Below are 12557 nucleotides of genomic sequence, written 5' to 3'. Positions count from 1 at the left end.
TCATGTCACCTTCTACTCTAAATTAGAGAGACCCTACTTGCCATGGAATAGTCTTCAAAGCCAATTTCCTTTCCATGTCTTCTTATAAAGAAGTGTGTCTGTGATATCTGCAAACCTAATGTTATGGCTTTGGACTGGTGCAGGAGAACTGAAATATAGAACTGCTGGTTGGCTCAAGCTGGGCAGAATGTAAAAGTAAATGTATTAGAGGGAACTACTACACTGATTTAAAACAAAAACAACCCGAGGAGCAGGAAGAAAGACAAATATAAATATGCTTTATTAAAAAAAATCAACCTCCTTCTAGGTAGAATTCTGATGGGACAGCAATGCTTTTGGGTGTAATGAAGCTGATGAGAGGGATGGAGCACCTCTGCTGTGTGGAAAGGCTGAGAGACCTGGGATTGTGCAACTGGGCAAGAGAAGGCTTCAGGGTGATCCAGTTGTGGCCTTCCAGTACCTGAAGGGAATCTACAGGAAAGATGCAGAAAGACTATTTGCAATAGCTGGAGTGACAGGACAAGGGAGAATGACTTCAAATTGAAAGAGAGTAGGTTTAGATTAGATATCAGAAAAGAATTCTCCCTTGTGAGGGGGAGGAGGCCCTGGCACAGGTTGCCCAGAGGAGCTGTAGCTGCCCCATCCCTGGGAGTGTTCCAGGCCAAGGCTGCACAGAGCTTGGAGCACCCTGGTCTAGTAGAAGGTGTCCCTGCTCATGACAGGAGAGTGAAACCAGATGATTTTTAAGGTTCCCTCCAACCCAGATCATTCCAGGTTTCTGTGATTCTGTGTATTGCAGCTACAGAGAAGCTGCAGGAGGCTGGAACTTTGCTCCTGACGTTTTTCACCCTAGTTGTGACACTCTGCCATCTCAGAAAGCCTCAGGCCTGTCCACCTGCAGCAGCAAGTTGCAATTAATGGGCTGGTTCTGTAAGGAATTGCTGCTGCAAATTCCAAACCAGTTTTAGCTGCTTATCTGAAGAACCAAAATACTTAATGCTGTGGAAGAGTTGGGGTTTGTGGTTCCCTGCACCCCCTAATTGAGTCAGGCTTTCAGACAGCAGGCACTTACCCCTGCTGAAAGTCTGGCATCAATGTGGAGTCAGGCAATTGAAGATCCCAGGCTGCAGGATGGTTTTTTGAAAAGGTAGGCCTGGGGCTCCATATCGATCAATCATTATTCTAATTGTTCATTTCTATTATGGTGGGAATCATTCAGAATCCTAGAGTTCCTGGGAGTAAATCATTTGGAAATGCTGCCCATTATAAAATTTAATTTTAGATCTATATTAAATAGATTTATAAAGGCAAGCTTTGCAATCTAGTAACAGAATATTATGCTGCCTCACAGAGGCTCAGCTTTTGGGTCCTGAAGGGCCAGGGCTGGGAATGAGAGTTGGGAATATGGTGGGAACCAGGATGCTGGACCAATCTTTCTTTTTCTTTCAGACAACAGAGAAGAGGGGAAAGGAGAACAAAACTGGATTTGGAGGCCCAGTCATCAGCTCATTATATCAAGAAGAAGAAATAATCAGGTGATTATCTGTTCTGGAATTCGGTTTAAAACAGTGTTTTTCTAATGTCATTTTGTTAAACTGTTTTTGTTTTTTTTTAGTATTGCACAAGTGTGGTGGCAGCTACAACAGGATAATAAATGACAGGAAAGAACTTTTCAGGTCCATAATCATTTAAATCAATATCTGCCTGTATCATTGCCAGGTAGTAACCTTTCCCTAGTGCAAGATGTGGGGGAAGGGCAAGACTTCCCATTTTTCAGTTATATGGCTTAAAAAAAAGGCAATATTGGATATTTTTAATAGAAAGCTATTCAGGCACTAGCTTTTTCAAATAGTTATTTCTTTACCAATACATTCATTAAGGACTGTTCAGTGAAGGTTTTAGTGTTGGACAATGTTTGCCTTCAGGGACAGTTTGTGCCTTATATCAAATTAATTTTTTTCTAGGCTCTGCAGCTAGAAAAGCCAGCTCTGCATTTACTGAACTAGAGTGGCTGCTACTTAAAACTGTCAAGGTGCAAGTAGTAAGTGACATGAGCTACTGAATAAGGACACCTGGATGGTTTTTGTCTGGTTTATTTTTTGCTGTTCCAGGCTACTAATCATGGTATAATATTAAACTCCAGCACCTAAATGATTTTGTGGAAGAAATTTTAGAATATTGTATCATATTTTTAGTTAAAATGAACAGGCAGAGAAGACTAAATATTTGTCAGTGTTTCCTGACATGTAGTCACCCATTTACATGTGTTTGATCCCATTTTTTAATTAATGTCTTGCATCTTTTTACATCCAGGAAATGTAAACACTGATTCCTTCACATGCAGTCTCCAGCAGAGAACTTAACCTAAAGAGTTAAAACTCTAGCACAGCATTTCTTTGACTTGTTGTCACAATCCAAGGAACAGGAATCTTGATCAGGTGGCTCCAAACCCTTTGCCAAGAGCTCAGGTAGGAATGGAGGCAGCTGTTGTGAGCAGGCAGGGTGGCCGTTGTGTGCTTGGCAGTAATGCAGGCATTTCCCTGGGGACTGCAATCCACTTTAGAGTGGAGTGGAGTACTTGGCCAGGAATAGCTTCCTGCCCTTGCATGGAGAGCCAGCTCTTCTCTGACTTGCCCTGGCCCTCGAGCAGAGGTGGTCAGGTGTGACCTTGGTTTAACACACTGTTTGAGGAATGGCACTTCTGCTGGCAACCAGCTCCTTTTTTGTCCCTGCTCCATCAGTGCAGGTCTCAGCCAACATCCTTGATCTCACAGTTTGACTTTGTGGTTTAGATCCTGTTCAAGCTCTCCTTTTAAGGGTAGAGCATATCCCTACAGTGCTATCAGAATCTTGGTTATTTCAAGTGCTGCCTATGCCCTTGCTTGGGCTTGAAATACAGCACAATGTACAGAAAAACAGAGTTTGCTCTGGTTGATTTGACCAGCCTAAATCTTTACATGTGTTTGTTTTCATTTCCAAGAGTACAGCTTCAAATACCTTTTTTCCAAACATACCGTGATGAACATAGGTGCTGTTTGTTTAGCACAGCACAGCTGTCCTTACAGGTGAGGCTGTAGGCAAGTGTAGTCTCCTGCACAGCTGGAATATGGTGATTCTGATGGAAGTTGTTGAATGAAGTGTCCTGACTCTGCTGGCAGAGTGGAAACTCATGTAGTCTGTCAGCACAATTTGACTCCCAGGCATCAATGTCTTCCTTGCAAGACAGGAGTGAGCAAGTGTCACCATCATCTACCCACAGAGTTGTACAGCTTCACATTTCCTGGCTCTTTTGTCTACTACTGTTCATTCTCTTCCTGGAACAGGGAATAAACATGCACATATAGGCACACCTCTGGTATGATAATTCCACTAATAAAAGCATAGCCTTAAACAGCAAAATTGCTCTGGTACCAAACCTGGAAGCAGAAAAACCAGAGGGAGTGGCTCTAAACATTAGGTTTGGTGTCCAAATTTGTCTACAGCAGGTACTGGTTCCATAGCTGTACCTGAGAAGGGTGACTTTTGTGAGGCTGTGAGTGGTTACTTACAAAAACACATGCTGAGCATTCAGTAATACTTAATAAAACAGAATGTTATAATAAAAAATATGGCATTTTCTGTAGAGGAAGAAAATGAAAAATTTTAAGGGGAAAGAAGAGTGATTAGCTTGAGCCTAGATAAGCTTTTATACATTAATAGTTCTGGGTAAGTCCCGTGCTGTCAGTTCAGTATGTGTGTGCTGCTCAAAGCCTGCTGAGAAAAGAAACTTCGATGCAGAGTCTTTTATTGACTCAGTTGTCCATGGTAAGTCCTCTCAAGCTTTGCAACAAGCTTGCAAAAAATTTGAATAGAGATCAAACCACTTTAGTTTGTTTCCCAGTACTGTTGATAGCACAAGTATTTTCTTGTTATGGGATCACTAAAGAAGCCCAGAATAAGAAAACCCCCTTATTTTGTGTGCTAAAAGCTAAAACAAAAAAAACACCCTCGAGTCTTTATCAGGCCTGAGTCCTGACAGATTGCTGGAAGCAATTTCTCAGCAGGTATTACTGTGCCAAACACAGCCTACCGTGTGCCCTTTAGGATTCTGCTGATCCAAAGGCAGGAAAAGGCTGCTGATTTATCTGGAGCCACAACCTCACTTTGCACCAGGAGAATGACCAGAATGCAGGTATGGAGTTTTGAAGGGTCACCTAAGCAGGTTCACTTGTTTTATTCTTTACCAGAACCTTTAGAATAGTTTATCAAACCATTATCGCCCTCCAAGCTGTTGCTGTGTAGTATGGAGAGGTTTTGTTTTAAATAAGATAAACCCCTAGTTTGCCATCAGCTATAGTTAGCAACAAAGTAGCAGTGCCACTGATTTCAAACTGACTGTCTAAAATTATGCCTAAATAGTGCTTACATTCCTTTTGTGGAATGAAATGCTTGGGGCTTAGGATGCAGATCTGTAAATGATGGACAAAGTGAAGTTACCACACCCTGCCCTAAAGTGGATCAGCAATAGGAGGAACTCAGGTTGTGCCTGGGCCGCTTTTTTTCCTTATCACTAATTATCTGGAATGTTTCTAATTGAGAACAAGATAGAAGAACGGTCAGTCTGGCTCACAGTACATTGCACTGATTCCAAATAAATTCAAGAGCATCCATAGAAACAGGTTATACCGATCTAATTAAATCAATTTAGAAAGAGACTCGGTTAAATCAGTGCAATTTGTGTGTTCATAGATCAGCCCTCAAATCAGGAGAAGGTCTCTTGAGCTAATGAGGCGTAGCAGTTATTTACTTTGGGGTACTGGGCACCGGTCATCAATTAGGAGTCATTAATAAACCCTGGCAATAAAGAGCTCGAGTACCCCCAGTGAGTAATGGGGAGCAGTTGCAGGATGTATTAGCATAGTGCTCTGCCTCTGGGTTTCTCTGCAAATCACTTCTCTCCCCTCGGGCATTACATAAAACTCCTGCATGCTGGTGAGTGATGATGGGACTCGGAGGTTCCCTTGGAAGGAAAAATTTAGAAGTTATCAGTGATTTCAGGCTGGGTATAGCAGTGGGTTTTTGGTTTGTTGTTTTTTTGGTTTTTTTTGTTTTTTTTTTTACTGCTACATATAGCTTTATGTCCATTTTCTGATCTTATTATCAGAACAAAGCAGTAGTAGTGGAGCTCTTTCATGATCAAAGCACTATATAATTGGAGTTTCACAAACCTGAGAAATGACCAGTGATCTGAGGTTGATTGATGTGTTACCAGTATAAATCTCATCCAAGACACAATCTGAGACAAATGCCAAAAACACCATAGCCTTGGAAATCAAGCTTTATTTTTCAGTATTTTTTTAAAGCTAGGGTAAGGAGTAGGCAGTTTCTAAGTGTTTTCAGGAAACAAATACACTGATTTGGCAGGTGGAGAATGAGAAATAACATTGCCAAATGTCCATATCCCTTTCCACTTCCACTGGAGGAGCCCTCCTGCACTCTGCCACGAGCTGCTTCCTCAGGGCCTTGGCGTGCCAGGATGGGAATGACATGTGCCAGTCAGCACAGACGCCTCCCTGAGCTGTTTTACACTTCCTCCATCCAGAGAGATGCTGAAGAAACCTTTTTCTGGTCAAAACTACCACCCTTCCCCAAACATTTGGGAGGAACCCCGATCAGGAGTGGGGCAGCATTTGGGCTGTGGGTGCAGAGGGGGCTCCCCTGGTGTGCAGGACGTGCCTGATGCCGTGCAATCCATCAGAATTGTATTAATCCCACTAACGCAGCCGCCATCTGGTCCCGCTGCCGGCCCGGCTCGTGCGAGCCCCCGTGATGGATGGCCCTGGGAATTGATTAGTTGTTGTGCGAGACAAATGAACTGTTTTGGCAGAAAATACCAGAGGTCGCTGCGTGTGGTCAGGCACAAAGGCTGCTGAATTTTAAAGAGCTGCTTCCAGCATCCATTGCAAGGATGTTACTTTAGAGCAGTGGTGGCTTTTTGGGATGAGCCCAGTGCTCCAGAGCACGGTTGGGGTTTTGTTGTCTCCCTCCAGTCCTACTTTTGGGAACACCAGCGCTGGAAATGAGTGTAAAGCTGCAGAGACGTACGGCATCCGTGTTGGGAATTACGGGCCGGTGTTGTGAGCGTGGGTGGCTGTGCCACAGATGTGTCACTCACGTAAGTGCTGGGCTGTGCAATCCCTGTGGAAGAGCTTTCCTGCTTCTGTGGAGCCCGGGCAGCCCACGGTGTGCTCAAGCAAAACACCCGCAGGTCCTGGCAGCTGGGACTTGGGGTTTTTCAGGTCAGTGTTGCTTAGAAAGGCGCGCTCTCACGGTGAGTTCAGCAGACCAATCTTTTGACTTCAAGATGATTGCCGAGTTTATTGCTTCCCCCCTTTTCACTGTCCCCGGAGCAGTGACCTTCGGGGCTTTGCTTTGTTGTGCAAAGGGCTCAGGCCTGCCTTCCCTTTGGAGAGCACATCCTGCTGCGGTGGCTCCCACCGGCGTTTCCCCGGCCGCCTCCCCTGCGGTGCCGCACCGAGGCGTGTGCGGTGGGTGGGGAATTGGATGACACATGTCCCGCCGTGTCCCGGCGGCTCTCGCAGGGATGGCACACGACCGTGCCGGCAAGTGGGCAACACTTCCCTCGGGACGGCCTGCCGGCTCAAAATAAACTTGAGTTATGGATTTATTCAGCTTGTAAAACCTCAGCTGGCATAAATAATTGAGAAAGCAAAGGTTTGTCTGTGGAGCGTACCTCAGGGACCTGCTCCTGCCTCCCTCCCTCCCACCACCCTTTCTTATGAAAATGATCCCAGTTGCACTGATAGATAATAACAACACCAAGCAATTAAAAGCTATGGGTGGCTGGAGAGAGGAGAAAAGGTTCAGTTAATGAGCTTTTCCTCTTCCTGTGCCCAGGAGAGCCTCCGAAGTGACGAGGCGATTAAAGCGAAGAGATAATTATAGATTATGTGAAAATGGGTCCCTTGGGGGGCCGAGGGCCTCGACCTAAGCAGCGAGTGTTGCGAGCGCCGCTCGGCTCCCCGCGCACGTCCCGTTCCGCCCGGCAGCGCCGTGCCAAGCGCACGGGCACGGCCACCTGTTAGCGGCACCCGGGGCCACTCCACGGCTAATCCACTGGGATGTGCCTTGCAGCAGCCCCAGGAAAGGGGACAGGATGGCCAGAGTAGAGCCTGCTCTCAGCCCTCTGCCCTGAGCTTTGCGCTGGAGGTAACCTGCGGAGGGGGAGGAAGAGGACAGGGCAAACCTGGAGGGTATTCTCTGCACAAGGGTAAAATAATGTGAATTTCAAATCTCTTCTTTGCCCTTTTCAGTGGCAGCCTTGGTGCTCTTTAGAAAGCAAGGAGTTTTACAGCACTCCAGATCAACTAGCAGCAGATCTTTTCCATGAGCTGTTTTAAACCTGTTGGCTCAACACGTGTGTTTTGGACAGCCTATGTAGACGGCTTGCAAAGCCTTCTAAGCCTGGGAAGAGACGACTTGGTTTAAGTTCTTCCAAATCCTTTTATTCAAGGATGGAAAAAGCTGCCCATGTGTTACTTGCAGGCAACAGGTACACTTCAACTCATCTTTAAATCAGAATTACCATCTCTTACTGGGGATGGGGGAAAGCACAAGGAAGTAACTTTGGGGGCCATCAGCGAGGGAGAAGAGAAACCCTCTGACCATCCTCAGGAAATAGATATAAAAGCTCTACCTGCCTCAGGTGCTTGCTGGCTTGAAGACTCATTTTTATCTCGACAATCTGACATGGAAAGAAAATTGCACCCAAGTCTTCCTTTTAGCTACACGTTTTGCATTATTGTGCACATCTCTGTTGGGTTGACTTTCATGGTGTTTCTCATCTGAAGATGTCCTGAATACTGTATTTTTTATGTAAATTGAGATTTTTCTGAAAATACTGATGATAATGCTATGGATTCTCTCCCTGAACATGTCTTTGCACTGTCACTTTTGTATTTTTTGCATGGTTTTGCCTGTTTATATCAGTTTCTGGGCCTTGCTGCTGAATCTTACCATCTTTATGAGGAGTGCAAATTCATGCTAGGAACAGGTCTGAAAAAATCGTTGCATCCTTTTTCTTTTCCTGTAGCTACTACAGTGGAGGTATTATTATATACACATGCACACATGTAAAATAAAGGAAGGGGAAAAAGCCCAGCTGCCAGGTTTTCAAGCTTTGTTTCTTACTTGTACTGTGTGGTTTTCAATGCAGAGTCAGCAAATAACAGTAACTTGTTGTTATTCCAGTCACACCACTCAAGAATGTCTTCCCTAGTATTGGTCTCTCCAAAAATCTGGGTTTAACTCCTCTAGCTCTTTCCTCAATTTCCCTTCCTGGTTTTAGCTGGATCGGATTGTTTTAAATGTCTGGAGTGCAGCTTCATATGACTACTTTATTTGTAGGTAAAATGTTCTCATTATGACCAGAAAGGGCTTGTTTCTCTTTGTTAATATTTATAGAAAAGTTGGATATAATATATGCTTAATTTTTTTAAGGAGGGCATCAGGAGCAAAGGAATGGTTTAAAGATTGAGAAATAAATGCAGAGTAGAAGAACGAAATTTCCCGAAACCTTCTCTTCGGGTGGGGAAATTGGTATTCTGGATTAATTCCATTGTGGAGACTTCTGAAAGAAAAGTGGTTTTTTGGAATGGGGATATATAGAGCATTTGCAGAGTTGGTTATTCCAGAAAACTAAATCATATCCAAATAGCTGTGTCAGGTCATTTTCCCCTTACAGACAATAATATCCTCAGGAAAAGACTTTAAAAGTCCTGTCTGGAGGCTGTGGTGGGAAAATGGACTGGCTGTGGTAGGTCAGGGTTGCTGTGCCCTCTCTGCTGGCACAGACCCTGCAGATACTCCCTGTGGAGCACACTCAGGTGCTTTATGGCTGTCACATCCCTGCTGGTACCTCTGGTGCAGCCCTGTGAGGTCTGTCAGGGCTCTGCAGCATGTGCAATGACCAGGTGGCATCACTGCCAGGGAGGGAAGGGCACAGCCTGAGCTCATGGCTGTGACATGGAAAATCACCCAGGAGTAACTGGAGGTGGCTGTGGGCCTCTCTAGTGAGAAGGGGCTGGGGTTTGCTTTGGTGTTTTGGAAGAAAGAGTGAGCTGTAATAAATGAGGGGGGTGTGGCTGTGCAGTGGGGAACCAAGTTCCTGTGCAGCGTTGTCTGAAAAGCAGCTTCTCCCAAAAGGCTGCTGTCAGCAGCCAGGGTTGTGTTGGAGAGGTTGGACTAACAAGGTAGGACTGGAGGGACTTCCCAGCATATCACATCAGCCCTTGTTAGCAGGGGCAGGCATGTCTTGTAACCTCCATCATGAGTCTGTCAAGCTCCATCTCCAGCAGTATAAACTTTTGCCTTTTCTAATGCCACTGTGAGATTCTTTTTTTCCCGGAATTCAAGGTAATTGCATTTAAAGCATGCAGTGATCTGTTTCCCAGGAGCTTGTGTGTAACCAGCAGCCAAGACCTCCAACAAATGAGTTCATGACAAACTGGTCAAGCAGCTGGGAGCCTCCTGTAATGTCCTTAACTCTAAACACAGAGTGTGAAATCCTGTGTGGCTCCCAGCTCTTCACTAGAAAGGTGCAGCTCAGGTGTCTCTGCAGGGACTGCCTGTGTCAAAGAGTAAGGGTGATGTGCTGGAGAGCAGTTCTACTGGGAGTGAGGGCAGAGGCAGAGAAAGTGACTTCTTTGGAGAAAGCAGTGATCTGCCACTGGAGCAAGTATCAGTGGGGCTTTTCCCCACCTTTTTCTGGCACCATGGCAGGACATAGATGCTTGAGGTCTGAAGAATCAGAGTAACTCTAACTCAGTAAGCCAGATACATAACAGTAAAATACAAAGTTGGGTCATGGTGCTCTGCCTGCCCTGATGGGAGCAGAGGACGTGGCCTCGCTGGCATTTCGTTTTTGGGGGGCTGCTGGTTGAAGAGTGTCACTTTTTGTTTGTAACCCGTTGCTCAGAAATGCAGATGTTATCTACATTTTGCTTTGCCTTCCCAGCGTTTTTCAGCCTGTGAGTTCAAGAGCAATGCAAGTGGATAGAAGTGCTGTTGCTTTTTAGCACCAGGGGATTGGTTCTCAAATTTCCCTGCTGCATTTCTCCTGCCCAAAACCCCCACAGCAGAGTGACCTCCTTACTGGGTCTGACCAGCTCCAGCAAGCTCCCTTTTTTCTGAGTAACTGAGGCTGTCAGTCTGAGTTCTGCTGAGCATCCAGAAGGTCTTTAGTTAAGGTGATTGGAAACTGGGGATGTCATGTGAGGCAACGACTCTGTGTTTAACTCTTGTGAGGCTGCCAAGTCCCTTAGCAACGCTGATGGGCTCATTTGAACCACAGTTTTCAGCTGGAAACTGGAAAGAGAGAGGATTATGTGGGCTTTTGGCTTACTTCTGGAAAACCAATGGCCCCTTTTCTTTATTCCCTGCTAGCAGCATGGTGGTGTATCACTGTACTTACACCTAAAGGTATTATTCTTATAAGAATCTGTGAAGGGTCTTAACTTCATTAGAGGTTCTGTTTGTGTGGCAGGTAAGGCTGGAAGTTTTACTGTGACTGAAGCCAGAGTATTGCTTTTAGCTGTAAGAGGAGCTGTAGGTGTCACTCAAGCCCCTGTGACACCATCATTTGATCTTTCTGCCTGCAAGCAGTTCTAAGTGAGCCCTTGCTGGTGTTGTATCCAGGATCCAACATGTGTTTAGACAGGGACAGATTGCTCTGCAGGTGTCCTGTTTGTCCTGCTGTTCTCTCCAAGCCACCTTAGTGGCCTCTGTCTGGGGTGGATGGCATTTGGTGTGACCCAGAGTGGCTCTTACAGGAAGAGCAGCTTTAACCTTTTCTCTTCTGTAGGATTGCAGTGATTTATACCAGAACTTGAACAGGGATTTTTCTGGCTAATTTCATACATTTCTTGTGCCATTTCACAGGAACAAACTGACATTTATCCAGATGTAATACTGTTAAAAAACAACTTTTTTCTTTCTAGGAAGCAGGATCTTCTGTTTCTTAAAGCACATTATTCTGCATGTGCAATCCTAGAGGCCTGTTTTGATTCAATGACAGCACTGAAATGTCTGTAACAAAGTTAAAGCATATAATGTGCATGTGGCCTTTGTGTTGTGCAGTAACGTGGTGCTTCTTTTGCTTTTGTTTCCTGAATAGGGAAGAGGACAAGAACATTTTTGATTACTGCAGAGAAAACAACATTGACTATGTAACCAAAGCCATTCAATCAAAAAAAGTGGATGTGAATGTCACAGATGAGGAGGTATGGAGAAAAGATAAGGACCATCAATCTTTTATCTGTTTTGTGTATTAATTCACTGCTACTCCTTTTTAAAATTCCATGGTTAGGATTGTTGTAACAAGGAGCTGCAACAGTTGGACAAACACTTGGTCATTGAGACAGGGCAATCTGTTTGGAAACAGCTTTCCACTGGATTTCTGGTAGTGTGGATGTCTAACTGTTGGGCTGTAGCATGTCAGATCAGAAACTTAGTTTCTATGGTATTTCCAGGAATACCAGCAGCCACTTGCAGAGTAAGATCTCCTGAATACCACCCTTTCCCCACTTTGTGCACTAAATGTGGTCAAACAGAAGTAGGAAGTGAGGGAAACAACTTTTTTTGACCCATGAAGTCTGTTCAGGTTGAAGGAGGATTTCTGACAGGCCACAAGCTTTTCATTATTCTCAGATGGAGGGGAAATGAGTGACACTGGCTTTCCAGCTCACAAAAACAGTGACATTGTCCAGTCTTTCTCTGCTCACCAAACTCAAAACACCATTTCCCCACAGGGAGGTAATACAGGCATTGCCAGAAACCCCAAGAAAAATCAGTCTAAAACTGTGAATTGGCTTCATCCTTTTTTTGGTAAGAGTAAACCCCTGGTGGGGGCAGTTTCCTGTTGATCCTTCAGGAGTTGTGGCTGTAACCAAGGCTTGTCACTTTGGTTTTCCTGCTTGCACAGTGCCACCTAGCCCTGCCCCTGCTCCAGCCTGAGCACAGCTCCTTCCAGCACGTTGTGTTTTGGTGAACAGATGAAGTGCTTAGACATTCATAGACTGAGACGCCACAAATTCAGTTGGGTTCTCCTGTAGCTCTAAGCAGATTTCTGCCCTCTGAGCCATGACAGCCCCGGCTGGGGCTCTGAATGCTGATGGCAGGGCCTTTTATTATTAATCAGGAATTCATGTGAATTAATTTTCAGAGGAGAGGAGGGAGGGTGTTCACAATCAGGGTTGGAATTTCACATCATAAATTCAATGAACTGAAACTGTCATGTGCCACACAGTCACTGCACCAGTGCCATTTCTGGGCTCCATCCTCCCTCTGCAGATCACAGGTTACAGAAAGAGATGTCCAGGGCAGTCCCACAGAAAATACAGCTGGAGTCTGTTCATTAATAAAAGCTCATTTTTAGGATCACATGCTTGCAATAAGTGCATGTTAGCATTGCTTTGTTTCCACTGGCAAGGTGCTCTTTTGTAGTTAGCAGCATTCAGAAGCTTGTATTTTCCTTTCTGTTCAAGTAACAAATGTGCTTG

The 12557-nt window shown here is 44.9% G+C and overlaps 1 protein-coding gene across 1 annotated transcript in view; it reads left to right on the top strand.

Moving 5' to 3' along the window:
• ACBD6 (acyl-CoA binding domain containing 6) overlaps window positions 1-12557 on the top strand; it is a gene marked incomplete at its 5' end in the record, with an annotated part of 81852 nt that overhangs the window by 24199 nt on the left and 45096 nt on the right. Inside the window, 2 exons of the mRNA XM_083867079.1 lie at window positions 1450-1535; window positions 11174-11279. Of these exons, the coding sequence (XP_083723205.1) occupies window positions 1450-1535; window positions 11174-11279 (192 nt within the window). The remainder of the gene's footprint in view (window positions 1-1449; window positions 1536-11173; window positions 11280-12557) is intronic.

The sequence above is a fragment of the Zosterops lateralis genome (assembly GCF_965231275.1).
Source record: "Zosterops lateralis genome assembly, chromosome: 9".
Lineage (NCBI taxonomy): Eukaryota > Metazoa > Chordata > Aves > Passeriformes > Zosteropidae > Zosterops > Zosterops lateralis.
Note: the sequence above shows the minus strand (reverse complement) of the source record. Positions and strands in the feature narration are given on the sequence as shown.